We start from the raw sequence: 15471 nt of genomic DNA, 5'->3' as shown, positions 1-15471 counted from the left end.
TACATATATAGCATTTGCTACAATAAAATGTAATAACATTTATAATGCAATTTCTAATTAATGAAAAAAACAGTTTGTGTTCATACCTGCAGAGTCCGAAAATAGTCTTAGGAAAAGGATTAATGTATATTTATATATATATTTAATATGAAAAGTATTTCTTTGTAATAAAAAATATACTGTGCATGTTTACAATATTAAAGAGTTACCTTGAAGTAAGATGGGCGACTAATAAATTTTATATATACATAAAGAAATTTTAAATGTTTTTACAGAAGTGGATGCCCAGTATATTTAAAGCACAATAAAAATATGTTTTATTTTAGAAGCAAAGTCCCAGAATGTAATATTTAATCCCATTTTATTTTTTCATTCTTACCACCTAAGCTAAGCCATCTACAATTTAAAATATACATTTTTTCATAGGGTACACCGGCAAATCATGTACGATATAAAGTAGATGTTGTCCAGTTCCCATATAGTGCAAGTATCTTTGATGTTGAAGAAGAATCTGGATGTGTAATAACCAGAGTGAATCTTAATGAAGAACCTAGTACATTGTTTAAGGTAACTGTATGCATATAAATTTCAATATGTTTAAGACAGTCTTCCTGGAGTCTTTCCACTATGTTAGGAATTACAATTTCTTTATTTCACAGACAGCATGATCAATCTACCTACCAGATGGCAGACTGGTGAATGCCATTTTAATATGTTGCATAATAATGCCACTAGACTGACTCTATACAGAGTTTGCTCTGTACAATATTATTGATATCCACTCTTTAATGTTAATATACAAAATAAGTGCAGGAACTTAACCAGAAATTAAACTAACATTTAAATAAGTATGCTTTGAGCTGAATACTGCTCCAGGTTTCACTGAAGTTTTCTTCTATTTTATTCTTAATATGAGCAATACTAATAAAATACAGGTAGTCCTCAAGTCACAACAATAATTGGGACTGGATTTTCTGTCACTAAATAATATAGTCATTAGCAGAAACATAATGTGATCACATTTCTTACTGACAGCAATCCCAGCACTTCCCACTGTCATTGTTAACAGAACCCTGCTGGTGCAAGCTACAGGTAGACCTCGACTTATGATCATTTGTTTAGCATTGAAAAATGTGACTTTCAGCTGATACTCACAGTTGCAACCATTTCAGCATCCCCATGGTCTTGATGTGATCAAAATTCAGGTGCTTACCAATTGGCATGTATTTCCAACAGTTACAGCATCCTGTGATCATGTGATCACCATTCACGACTTTCCCAGTCAACCTCCCCATCCAGCAAACTCAATGTGGAAAGCTAGATTTTGTTTAATGCTCATGTGATTCACTTAACTGAGTACTTTGCTTACCAATGACATCAAAAAGGTCATAATATTGGCACAAATCTCTTAAAACTGCTTTGCTTAACAATGGAAATTCTGGTCCCAGCTGTAGTCATAAGTCAAGGACTACCTGTATTCCCAGCTTGGTCTCTCCCAACCACAAGCCATAATGAGATAAGAGACTTCCTTCTCTGCTTCCTTTTAAACTCACCCCCATCTCCTGCACTCCATCTCTGTCCTTTTGACTTGCATAATGGCAGCGGTGTACCAATGGTGCTGGTTCAAAGCCTTCAGCAGTTTTAGCGAGCCACCACTGCACCCTTGCCTCAACTTCATCCTGACCATCACCACTACTAAGGAGGGACACTTTAAGGCTTGATCTTTTAGAGATGAAGCATGGAAAGAGATAGCATCAGTAAATAAAAGCTCTTTTCCTTTCTGTACTTTTTTGTTAGAACTCCAGTGTAGTTGGGATTCCTTTCAAGGGATATTTCTGCCAGCAAATTGAAATTGGCCTTAGAAATGTGCCTAATAAGGAGCTTTTTAATCAGAGAATTAATCTTCACCAAAATGTTTATATTGCATGTAAAAGCAAACAGTATGGGATAAGCTCACTGGTATTATTAAGAGCCGTGGTGGTACAGTGTTAAAATGCAGTATTGTTTGATTCCTTCGAACCTGACCAGCTCAAGGATGACTCAGCTTCCATCCTTCTCAGGTCAGTATAATAAGGACCCAGATTGTTGGGTGCAATATGTTAACTCTGTAAACTGCTTAGAGAGGGCTGTAAAGCAATATGAAGAGGTATATAAGTCTAAGCGTTATTACTATTACTATTATATATGCAGCAAAATTTTATTGATGTTTATATTGAGATTGATAATATGTCATCAAATTGTTTCCAGTTCATAGCAACCTCTTATATAGATTTTCTCTATGACAATCTAACCCTAACCTGGTCTTTCAGGTCTTCAAATTATGCTGAAATGAAATATCTAAACAATTTTGAGAGAATAATAAAAAAAAAAATTCAATGGAATTAAGGAAACTTCTCATGAGACACCTGCACATCTCTAACAGTGATTCTTTCTACTTATATTTCCATAAGAAAATGCACTATTAAAATGTGCTGGTTTAAAATATTATAGAACTGAGCTTTACAATTAGGATTGCATTTCTGAGTAGAAGAAAAAAAGGGCAGAGGTGAGGGGTTTTTTTTTGTTTATTTTTAAATGTGTTGACCTGTTGGATGTATTGTTCACATTTTATTTTATTTTATTATTTTTGTTACTTTTTGGGAAATCCTTAAGATTAATTTTTTTAAAAACCCTCCAATCTCTAAAATTATTGAATTGAGATGCATAAGTTATCATTGTGTTTGTGTGCTTAACAGCTTGTGGTCATTGCCTATGATGATGGTGACCCTGTGAAATTTAATACAACCACTGTAGAAATTTCCGTATTGCAACCCTCAGTGATTCCACGGTTTACCCAGGATGAGTACAGGTATAATACCTTCTTTCATTAATATTATTTTTGAAAAATTGGAGGGCAGACATTGGATTGTATATTCAAGATGTTGATCTTAATCTTTAAAATGCTAATTGGCTTAAGACCTTCAATACACTCGTATCTATGAGCGCTATAACAATATTGCATGTGTACAAAAGAAATGGAGTCTTCTTTGGGGGGCGTCCACATTAGCCATGACCCTCTGTACAGAGGTTTAGGAAAGTAATATATATCATTATTTTTAGAATTGTTTTCAACTGAATGTATAATAGGTTTATGTGTTTTGCATATGTATTGTGCCTTCTAGTTTGCTAGTATCTTATTATAACACTACATTCTGAGAACGATGTCATTTTAAAATACCAGAGCAAATCTTTTGTTGTTGTGTATATTTTCGGCTTAGAATACTACTAACTAGAATACACTAACACTTGTTAGAGTTTACATCCTAGAATTTTGGCAGAAATATGTAGTATACACAAAGGGTCTGGTTCTGTAAAATACCGGAAATTGATCACAAGTGTTTTGAGCGTTGGTTTATAAAACAGCACAGGGTGTTTCTTTTCTGGTTATCAGTGTCAGAAAAAAGGTGATGGGAAGTCAATTAAACAAAAGCTTACAATAGTTTTAATATAACATTGTCATTTGTGTTTTCTGGTTGTGCAATTGTCCTCTTCCAGAAAGTGTCCAAATATAAATGTTTGCCGCATATATGTGCTTTATACATAGGGTGACCATGTTAACTTTTTGGGGTGCCAAATGTTGCTTCTTCTGTTGCTTCTTCTGTTGAGCTCAAACAAAAAAAAACTCTACAGTGTATGTGGAAAATGCCTCAAGTCAGCTGCCAGAGGAGAGTATTTTTCCTGTTGTTGTGTTGTTCATGAGATGTGTTGAAGTGGCTCCTTTGCTATTCTTTGATTGATAGTCTGTGTTCTAGACTCATGTCAAAGCAAGCATAAGTTTTACCTGCTAGCCACAATGACAAAAAATAACGAAAGTCATTATAACATCATATAATATTTAGTTTATTCAAAGAAGCTTAAAATACAAAACACCAAATATTAAAAAATACAACAAACAAGATATTAAAAAGAAAAAGTGACTTAGAAAAAAAGCAACTAACATACAGTATATCCACATAGAATCCTCCCTGATTGAATGCTGATTAATATAATACAACAATGTCAGTTTCCCATCCTTTGTAAAACAGGCCAAAATAATTTTAAACTACTAAACTATTAAATCTGTTTACAAACTGTTAACCTGTCATTTATATACTATAGTAATAACAAAACAGTTAACAGGAAAAACAACAATAATTAAAATATTATATAAAAATATAAAAGTAATAAAAATTAATAATAACAAGGGACAAAATTGAAATTCCAAAACTCTCTGTTAACCAACCAAAACTCTTATTGTTATTGTAATCTTCTGCAGTTAGAAAGTCATAGTTAACAGTCTTGAATTATTATTCTAGGCAATAAATTGCTAACTAAATGTGCAATCAATAATATTATGCATTGCCTGTGGACACATTTAACAGGTGTTCAGACATTTTATTTTTGAGCACTAAATACAGTAACATATTTCAATTTTTTCCAAGGAGTGTAGTTGATCTTAGGCTGCACTTGAAGAGAGACTCCAGTTCTTAAGAAACTTTTTAAAACTTTTTTTAAAATAAGAAAGTTGATGATCTCGACAACTGATGCTGTAGTTTGTTTATTATCTTATTATTTAAATTTATATATAGCTGCCTGTTATGTCCTGAGCCTTGCAAGCAGGCTCGGGGCATCGCAGGCGGTCCCGGGCAGGTGCAAGCTGCCCGGGACCAGACAGGCTGTCGCCAGTACGTGTGCGCATGCGCGGGTGCTGGTGCGCCAAAAGTAGCAGATTGATCCGGGAAAGGCCTATAAAAGGAGGCCGAGAGTTTTAGGCGTTGCCGCCATATTCCAATGTAAGCTGAACTGAAGAATAAAGGTTTCCTGAGAACTACAACTGCTTCTCGTGTCTTACCATTTCGCAACGGACTCAACACTGGTGACGAAGGTGGGATTGCCTTACATCAAAGAAGAAAAGGTGTAAAGCTTACCTGAGTGAGTCCGGAGCGGCAGGAACGGCATTGACTCGGCAGCTACCTGCCAATCCAGTGCGCATTCGGGGGTAGGCTGGCTGATAGACCCTTCCTGATTCAAAATGGCAAAGATTGGAAGGCTTTCGGAATTCGACGTCTCACATCCAGAGAGGTGGGAGTCCTACGTAGCCAGGGTGGAAAACTACCTCAAAGTGAACCAGGTGAGGGAAGAGAGCTTGAAGGCTGCCACCCTGCTGTGTGTTTGTGGTCAAGACGCATTCGAAATCGCTGAGAACCTCACAGCACCTGTTCTTTTAGAGTCTGTCAGCTACGCAGATCTAAAGAAGTTATTGAAGGAGCACTTCCAGCCTAAGATGTCTGTCATCGCGTGGCACCACACATTCGAGCAGAGGGATCAACGACCCGGAGAATCGGCCAAGGAGTACATCGCCGCACTGAGGAAAGCCGCCAAACATTGCGAGTTCAAGGACCTCGAGGAACGACTGAGGGACCGGTTTGTAAGGCTAAGGCATCGAGAGTTGAAACAGAGACTTTTCGCCAAGGAGGACTTGTCTTTCCAAGATGCCTTGAGAGAGGTCACCGCAGAAGAAGCAGTGGGCGGCGCCATCAAGAACATGCGGCCGATCAGAAACAGTCCAGATGCTGCATCCGTGCACCAGGAAGAAGTCCAAAGAAACTCCGAGGAGGATCCGGACGAGGAAGTGGACCGTCTCCACCCCACAAAGGAAGGAAAACCAAGAGGAAGCTCTTCAGCTCTCCCCAAGTGCATCGGTTGTGGAGGTCGCCACAAGAGAGCCGACTGCAAGTTCTGCTCCGCTATCTGCTAGGCGTGCGGAAAACAAGGACACATTGCAGCTGTGTGCCTGGGCCGTCAGAAGGTACAACCTCAGGAAGAATTGCGCCTGAAAGGTACCAGGGTCCCCAGCCAGAATAGGGTGGGGTTTTGCGCTTCGCGAAGAAGCATCTACAGGACAGGCACACACAAGCCCATTAAGAAAAAGCTGTCACTTAAGGTGAAGCTACAAGGGGTTCCATTAACTATGGAACTGGACACGGGGTCTGCACTTTCGATCATTTCTATGCACACATTTAGGAAGATTTGTTCCGGCAGTGGAACCCAGGCCAAGTTGAGGCCTTCTGACATTGTGCTAATGGACTTTCAAAACTCCAGAGTTTGTGTTAAGGGGGAGGCCACCCTTAACGTACAGTATATGGATTTTGAGGGTCCACTAGACCTACTAGTAGTAGAGGGTGAACGAACGAGTCTCATAGGACTTGAGTGGTTTGAGGCCTTGGGGATACACGCCACAGGGCTCAACAGCCTACAAACACTCGACCTACAGGAAGTCTGCAAAGAATTTGCAGACGTTTTCAGCCCCCAGCTGGGCACATTCAAAGGACCCCCTTTGTCGTTAAAACTAGACCCCACGTTCACTCCCATTAGAATTAAAGCAAGAAGGGTCCCTTTTGCTTTAAAGAGTAAAATTGACACTGAATTGGATAAACTGATCCAACAAGGAATTCTAGAACCAGTTGACTCCAGTCCATGGGAGACCCCCATTGTCACGCCTCTTAAGGCAAATGGGGACATTCGCATCTGTGCTGATTACAAATGCACTCTAAATAAGGCATTGCAGCAACATGCCTATCCTGTTCCTGTGGTCAGTCATATCCTGGCCTCCCTCAAGGGGGGGCGCGTTTTTGCAAAGCTTGACCTAGCTCAAGCATATCAACAGCTGCCTGTTGATGATGACTCTGCTATAGCTCAGACTATTGTGACCCACAGAGGGACTTTCAAGGTAAAGAGACTTCAATTTGGAGTAAATGTCGCTCCTGGGATTTTCCAAAGCGTAATGGAAAACACACTACGGGGTATACCTGGGGTTTGCCCCTATTTTGATGATGTCTTAATTGCAGGAGACTCCACACACATTCTAGCTGAAAGGCTAAGGGCTGTCCTATTAAGGTTCAAAAAAACGGGACTCAAACTCAAGGACAAATGTAAAATTGGGGTGCCTTCTACTGAGTTTCTGGGGTTCAAAATTGATGCTGCTGGGATTCATCCTGCTGAATCCAAACTAAAAGCCATTATGCAAGCCCCTAGGCCAAAGTCTAAGGCCGAACTACAGGCTTTTCTGGGCCTTCTGAATTTCTACAATTCCTTTCTTCCACACAAGGCTACTGTAGCTGAGCCTCTTCACAGGCTATTAGATAAACAGGCAGTGTGGCAGTGGTCACAAACACATGAGGCTAGTTTCAATGAGGTCAAGGCCTTGCTCACTTCTAACAGTGTACTTGCTCACTTCAATGAGTCCCTTCCTGTGTGCATCGCTTGTGATGCTTCCCCTTATGGGGTGGGTGCTGTACTGAGCCACCTCAGGGCTGATGGAATTCGGGTTACTGTTGCATATTACTCCAGGACATTGTCTTCAGCTGAGTGCAACTATGCTCAAATAGGCAGGGAAGCCTTAGCTGCTGTTGCTGGAATTAAAAAATTCCATGATTTTTTATATGGTAGGCATTTCACGGTCTTCACTTACCATAAGCCTTTGTTGGGACTGTTTACCACACGTAAACAAACTCCCCAAATCATCTCCCCCAGGATGCTCAGGTGGTCTATCTTTTTGTCTGCATATGATTTTTCCCTACTTCACAAGCCTGGGAAGGAAATGGGCCATGCTGATGGCCTCAGTAGATTACCCCTGCCGGTAATAGAGGCTGACCTCACGCCAGCCATCAATATTCTCTCCATTCAAGCCTTGCCCGAGTCCCCCTGAATGCCAGGGATGTAGCCGCTGAATCAGGCACAGATCACACACTTTCACGTGTCCTTTCTTGGGTTTTGTCTGGATGGACTGAGCATTGTCCTAGTCCTGAGTTTCAGAGTTTCTGGTCTAAATGGAACGAGTTGTCCACCTCTCAGGGTTGTCTGCTTTGGGGAAGCAGAGTTGTCATTCCCACCTCAATGAGGACTAGGGTCTTAGATTCCCTCCACGAGGGCCATCCTGGCATTGTACAAATGAAGGCTCTTGCACACACCCACTTGTGGTGGCCAGGTGTAGACAAAGACATAGAAGCTAAGGTGCATGCTTGCCACCTTTGTCAACGCTCACGCCCTGAAATGCCCCAAGCTCCTGTGCATAGATGGGAGGAAACACAATCTTCATGGTCTAGGGTGCACATTGACTACGCTGGGCCCTTTCAGGGTCAATTCTTCTTGGTCCTCATTGACAGCCATTCAAAATGGCTTGAGGTTGTACCTGTCTCTTCCACCACCACTGCAAAGACTATTCAGGTACTGAGGGGGATTTTTGCTGCACACGGGCTCCCAGACGTCATTGTGTCTGACAACGGCCCTCAATTCACTTCCTCCGAATTCCAAGCTTTCTTGCAGACTAACATGATTCGTCATGCCACTTCTGCACCTTTCCACCCATCCACCAACGGTATGGCTGAACGCATGGTTCGCATCACCAAGGACGCCTTGAAGAGGCTCACCTACGGGGACTGGCATCACAGGTTGGCTGACTTCCTCCTTTCTTATCACACCACACCGTCCACTTCTACAGGGAGGAGCCCAGCTGAACTTCGTTGGGGGCGCAAACTGACTACCAAGCTTGACCGGTTGCATCCGGACTGCCTCCTTCTGTCTCACACCCCAGGGCACCTAGGCAACTACTTGTGGGTGCCCCGGTTTGGACTCGTAATTACGGGCCTGGTCATACATGGGTCCCCGCATCTATATCCAGGGTCACAGGTCCTCTATCCTACGAGGTATCCTTGGACAACGGTCGTGTCTTGTGTCGGCACATTGACCAACTTTGCCCTAGATGGGACCTTCCCGCTGAGACCCCTGGGTCTTTTCCAGGGGGGAGGGGGAGCCCTTTGAGCAAAGGGAGGGGCATGGAATGCTGCCCTTTACCAATGAGGGAGCCACAAACGGCCCATCCCAAAATTCCGCGAGTGCTCCAAACAGGAATTCTAGGAGCTTAACCAGTTATCAGGCATTCACGCCTATTCCAGCCAGGGAGTCACCCAGGGGGCATGATCACTTCTCACCCATATCACTCAGTACTCCAATCAGAGAGAATACCCAGGAGCATCCCAACAATCCATTCCCTGCAAGAGAGCTGGCACACACTCCTCCTAGTTGGCCTGACTTCAACCCTGTCCCTAGAAGGGGGCAAACACACAGGGAGGTGGTCGAGGAACCAAATCCCGACTACAACACCTCTGACTACACTCAGGGGACAACTGAGTTTTGGGACAGTACTGAAACCCACACAAGCCCGGACACAGAACGGGATTCAGGGGATAGACAGCCTCCTGACAGGTCTTGGACGGACCTAGGAGGTTCTACAGAAATGCCCAACAGTGACAGTCACTTAGAAGGGCCAGAGAGCCTACAGCTAGGCGGGACAACCAGGTCATACACTGGAAGAAGCCCTGGCCTGACGAGCCCGGTGGGCAAGCAAGCAGGCCAGGCATTGGAGCACAGTCCTTGGGAGTCACCAAGGCATAACAAGGGAAACAGGCACACATTACCCCTCAGTCAGGGGGTACCTGTCAGACACGCAGAGTTTAGGAGGTCACAGAGAGCAAGGAAATCTCCTAAGTACTTAGAGGATTACATAACACTATTGGCTAAACAGAGCCAGTAGGAAGGTAGAAACATTAAGGCAATGGAAATGGGGGGAACTCCGAACATTGGGGGAGCAGAGCATTGTACTAAGAGTGGGTTGTGTATTATTATGGCATTGGTCGTAGTTTTAGCCCGGGGGAAAGGGGTGTTATGTCCTGAGCCTTGCAAGCAGGCTCGGGGCATTGTAGGCGGTTCCGGGCAGGTGCAAGCTGCCCGGGACCAGACAGGCTGTCGCTAGTACGTGTGCGCATGCGCAGGTGCTGGCACGCCAAAAGTAGCAGATTGACCCGGGAAAGGCCTATAAAAGGAGGCTGAGAGTTTTAGGCGTTGCCGCCATATTCCAATGTAAGCTGAACTGAAGAATAAAGGTTTCCTGAGAACTACAACTGCTTCTCGTGTCTTACCATTTCGCGACGGACTCAACACTGCCCATCTCATATATATTACTCTGCGCTCTTTACAAAACAATTAAAACAGATGTATAAAAAAGAACACTACAACAATTTAAAAAACAATTAACAAACCAATATTAAAAACAAAAGAAACTATCATAATCCCATTCATTCAGACAATCAGTACAGCCATTGAATTGGCTTTACCCTGCTTTTGTGTTCCCATGGCAAAACTTATGTCTTCAGGGCTTTACAAAAAGCCCATAGGGTTGTGGCCAACTCAGTCTATGGGGGATGATATCCCTCAGAGCAAGTTCCAGGGCAGAAAAGAGCCTCTTCAAGGATATTTCCAGAAGACACTCATGGCTGATGGGTACTGCAGTACACCTCTCTTGCCAAATGTGATGGGATGGATTAGATATAATTGGGGGGACCCAGTTTACTAAAGGGGAGATGATCAGATTTTATGTAGAGTACAGAAAAAATCATTCAGTATATGATAGGTATATCAGAAAGCAACAAGTCATTAATCTACAATAAAAACTTGTAGAAGAAGTATTAAATGTTGAAATAAGAAAAAATTTGGTTACTAAATTTAAGATATTTGAAAATTATCAGAAAATAAGAATATTATATTGTATTATTAATTGGTTGATGTAAGATGGTGAGAATTCAAATGATAAGATGTGTATCCTGAACATTAGATCTAGTGATGAATTGTGATAAAAGGAAATGGGATTATTTAAAACTTGGAAATTATACATACTAAACGTTAAATTTAAATATTAATGAGAAATGAAAAATTGGAAAAAATTAATCAGGACATTGATTGTCTAAAAAGATTGAACGTTAAAACAACTAGGATATGTATAAACAAAAATTATTGATAAGTGTAAGAAAGTTATTTTTATTTAATCGATATAATAAGAATTGTATTGATTCAAATATGAGACAGTAAATACCAAAGGGAAAAGAAAGGAAATGTTTAATGTAATAATTTGAGATCTGTACTAAAAATATTTGTATATTATTGAATTATTGATCAACTCAGCCGCCACATTGCTTTTCAAATATTTAAATGTGAAATTAGAAAATCAATAAAACTTTTTTTAAAAAAAGCAAAACATTTTCACTGAAAAATATAGAAAAGCTTTCTCTTCTGAGATGCTCAGAAAGGGACAACAAAATATTCTTCCTCAGAAGATTCTGTATGAGATTATTAATTTTTATTTCTTAATTCTTTCAAAGTCTAATAAATGAATCTCAGAAAATCTTAAGGAAATTTAATACAGAAGACATGGGACATATAATCAAAACAAGGTTTTGTATCAATGGCCACAATAACCAAAGACTTTCTTCTGATCACTACTATGAAGCAAAAAAAAATTGTTAGTGCTTGCCATTATCAAAGTAAACAAAACAATTGACAAATGGCAACATCACTTAACAAAATTGTTTTAAACAAATCAAATAAATGTAGCATCTGAATTCAGTAATCCATCTTATTTATCTAGGGAGATTTTCACTTCATTTCAACCAAGAGAATAATCTTCCATAGTTTATTTACCTTTCAATTCTCACAATATTTAGCTACTCAAGTTATTTAAAGAGGATGGTATGCTTTCCCATTTTAGTGATTCTCCTGAATCTGTGATAAAAATATTTAAACTTGTGGTTTTTTACCAAATTATTGCAAAGATTACACAATGTTGCATTGCACTTGATGTTATTAAGTCCCTCAGAATGATGTTTGACCTTTAAAGATAATAGCCCATGTCAGTGGTTCATTGTAATAAGTACAAAACTCCCTTGTCATCGCTTTTTAGAGGTAAATACCACTGAAAAGGTCAAAACTTTGTGAACTAATATGAGAAGTTTGAAGAGGGTGCATAGTGAAAAACTTCACAGCTCTATGGAACATTCTTTGCAAATAATGTCACTCACACTGGGAAAATATGTTTTATTGCAATGATTTGGCATATCCAGAGACAAAAGCGTGCAAAAATGACATAGTCTATCTTGAAATAGAACTTTATAATAAAATGCATTTCTCCTTTGGTGAACCTCGAAACATAGTTTTAATTATGGGTTTTCATAGCATGGAACTGCCACCATAACAGGAAAGGATAACCCACATAATTGTCAAGGTTGCATCAGTTTCCAGGAGTTACACTGATAAATGAAATGTATGCATTTCCATAGCTGGTGTTCACTGTCACACAAATAACTGAGTTTTTAATAATGTGTTTTCAAAAGCTGGGAGCAAAAAGGGTTTTGTAGATATACAAAAAGTTGGGTTTTTTGATGACTGACAGGTTTCATTCACAATTGGGGACACTCACAAGAATCCTGGGATGTTAGAGAATTTTAATTTCTCTATTGATGAAAAAATAAATCAGAAGCTCTCACAGTTGACTGCATTTAGCTGATTCAAAATAACTTCTTTATATTTATATCAAAATATTTACAATACCATACATTCTTCTTTACAGCAACATAGCTCAATTGAAGACTTCTTACAGAGAGATACAGAGACAAACTTGAGACTGGAAAATCCAGCTCCTAACTCAATACCTTTTGCACAGACTCAGTAGCACTTTCTTCACATTGGCTGACTGAGTTACCACATGACTCTTCCTGCTCATGAATATTCCAACATAGGACAATTTATTTTCTTTTATCTTTATTTAAAGGAAAATGCTAAAGCCATAATCAATGAATTCCAGGCACTGCTATGTAACTAGACATAAGACCTATATACAATAGCAATGTACATACTATATGTAATATTTATGTCTGACTCCTTCCTTTCCTGCATGTCAGTTTTGTGTGGGAGAGCTGATTTCCATCCATCTTTTGGCTTTTTTTCAGATTAATTATATTATTGTTGCACTGAGGATGCAAAAATGAGAAGCCTACAGCATTTTAAAGTTTTCCAGCATTTTTTCCAACTTGTATCATTCAATGGGTTCAATTTGACATCTATCCTGTACTTGTATTACAGTACAGTATAGTTAACTTGGTTCTCAAAAGAGCAAGACTATAAAGAGAAGGGGATGATAGAGCTGTTTTACTTCAGAATTGATGATCAGAACACATAAGCAAAGCTTATGCAATCCTGTTAAAATAAACAAATCCACATAAATAAAAACAAGTACTTCAAATTTTTTACAAAAGGGGGCCTCCATTCTAGTTGTGGTTGTAAGAAGCCCTCTTGGAGAATCCAAAAACTGTTAATGTTTTAAAATATAACTAAATCAGTTTGGAATTCAACACACAGCTTCCTAATTAAAGATATCTAATTAAATTCTTGAACTATAAAACAAGAACTAGTGATAACATATTGATTTCAAAACTCTGGCCCTGTGTTCATATGCTAGTTTATTTATTGTTTAATAGTATAGTAATGGTTTGCCTACGCCAAGGTTCTGCATCACAAAAAAAGCTATTAGAACTGGAGAAAAACTATTCCTGTGTCAGTGATAAGATCATTTATTTAGCATAGAACAAGATTGTTAATGCATACTTAACCAACTAACTCATTCAATGTAAGAATTCAGTTTGCATTTAAAAGCACATCTTCTATGCAGTTGTTGTGACAATATTCAAATATTAAAGGCTGGAGCCAAAGAATCACTAAACCTACAGGTCAGAATTAGCAATAAACTTCTGTTGCACCTTTAGATGTGGGGAGTCCTCTCTGTAGCTATTCTCCTAAATAAATGGAAGCTTCAAAGGAAAAGCTATTTGAGCTATAATCTGAAATATAAACACAGTTTGCAAATCAGCTGGTGGATTATTTTTACCAACATATTTATACCACTTTCATCCAAAGTTTCAAGACCTCAACAATAAGATTTCACTGAACTTTGAACCTGATTGCATTAGTTGCTGTTGTATGCACTCCCAACTTTGGCTTATGGTTACTTACTCAACACACTCACAGTCCTGGTTGACAGCCACTCTCAAATCTCTTTCAACTGAACACTGAGGCACAGCCAGTTATTTAGAATACATGGAGACCCAGTAAATTTAAAGTAACAGCAAAACTTTATTGGTTACAATGTACATTTGTTCTTTCTCACATACAGGTAATCCTCAACTTACAATCACAATTGAGCGCAAAATGTCTGTTGCTAAGCAAAAATTTGTTAAATGAGTTTTGCTCCCATTTGTGACCTTTCTTGCCAGAGTTGTTAAGTGAAACACCTCAGTTGTTAATAACACAGTTGTTAAGTGAATCTGGCTTTCCAATTGGCCTTGCTTGTCAGAAGGACGCAAAAGACAACCACATGACTCTGGGACACTGCAACCATGATACATATGAGTCAGTTGCCAAGCATCCAAATTTTATTCACCTGACCATGGGAATGCTGCAAAGGTCATAAATGTGAAAAAATGTTCATAAGTCAATTTTTCAGTGCCGTTGTAACTTTGAATGGTCACTAAATGAATTATTGTAAATTGAGGATGACCTGTACACTTATCCATGTCTTCTCAACTCCAGAAGGCTGTAGGCACTAGCCAGAGGGACAGAAAACATCAGGACTGGATCCAAAGGCAACTTAAAGAGCGGGCGGGCCTCAGGACCATTTTATCTCCCAAAGTCCTTGTTTTGTTGATTCACAAATCAACTACTCTTGCCTTATTGATTTTCAAGTCTGGCAATAGTTGATGCGACTTGTGCTTAGGCCCAACTTTTTTTTTTTTTGCCTTGTTCAGGAGACATCTTTTCCTTTTCTTCCTTAGCAATTTGGCTCTTCTCAATTCTCCTGAGGGATCTTTTAGACAAGATTTCTGCCTTTTATCCACCCTGCTTATATGCCTGCTTCATCTTAAGGTGTGGTAGCTTCAGCCTAGTCTCACATATGCTCAAGGAAATGAAAACAGTAAAGTCCAATTATGTTTTAGTTACAAAGAAAAATATGCATTTGGATGTTTCTCTGGGCACTTACTGTAGTTCAAATTGTCATATGCTAAATGCCAAAAAAAAAAAAAAAAATTCCCAATCAATGGAAGCTGCTGCCTAGAATTTAGAGTTATAGGGACATTATTATTCTTTAAAATGTGCCAAGAGCCAACAAAGATCAAAAGAATGATTTAAAAGGTTTTTACATTTTTCAAACATTTCATTTAGAAGTACAGACAATGCTACCTGTGAAAATAACAAATCAGGATGGAAAAAAAGTTTTTAAGATTTGCAAATATGACTTGCTTACAATTAAGAAAAATCATCTATCATTCCAACCTGAATCCATTAAGCATATAGCCCACCTGAAAAAATAAGGAAAAAATCAACTCAATTCCATAGTATAAGGACCCACTTCAACCCCACATCGTAAGAAAGCAGAACTCTTGGAGACAATTTCTTCCAACAAGAACTTTTATTAAGAGTACTTGATAGCAGGCATAATAGACAGGATCTGAGATTTCCTGTGCAGAGTGATAGATTAAAGTATCCCAAATTAGACCCCACCCCATAGTCTGC

The 15471-nt window shown here is 39.4% G+C and overlaps 1 protein-coding gene across 1 annotated transcript in view; it reads left to right on the top strand.

Annotated features, from left to right (window-relative positions):
* The window catches only part of PCDH15 (protocadherin related 15), a gene marked incomplete at its 5' end in the record, with an annotated part of 401689 nt that overhangs the window by 322320 nt on the left and 63898 nt on the right, over window positions 1-15471 (top strand). The window contains 2 exons of the mRNA XM_039366933.1: window positions 427-567; window positions 2736-2848. Of these exons, the coding sequence (XP_039222867.1) occupies window positions 427-567; window positions 2736-2848 (254 nt within the window). The remainder of the gene's footprint in view (window positions 1-426; window positions 568-2735; window positions 2849-15471) is intronic.

Source organism: Crotalus tigris, unplaced genomic scaffold (assembly GCF_016545835.1).
Source record: "Crotalus tigris isolate CLP2741 ecotype Arizona unplaced genomic scaffold, ASM1654583v1 scf7180000020464.425836, whole genome shotgun sequence".
NCBI lineage: Eukaryota > Metazoa > Chordata > Lepidosauria > Squamata > Viperidae > Crotalus > Crotalus tigris.
The sequence above is the reverse complement of the archived record's forward strand: the minus strand, read 5'-3'. Positions and strand labels throughout refer to the sequence as shown.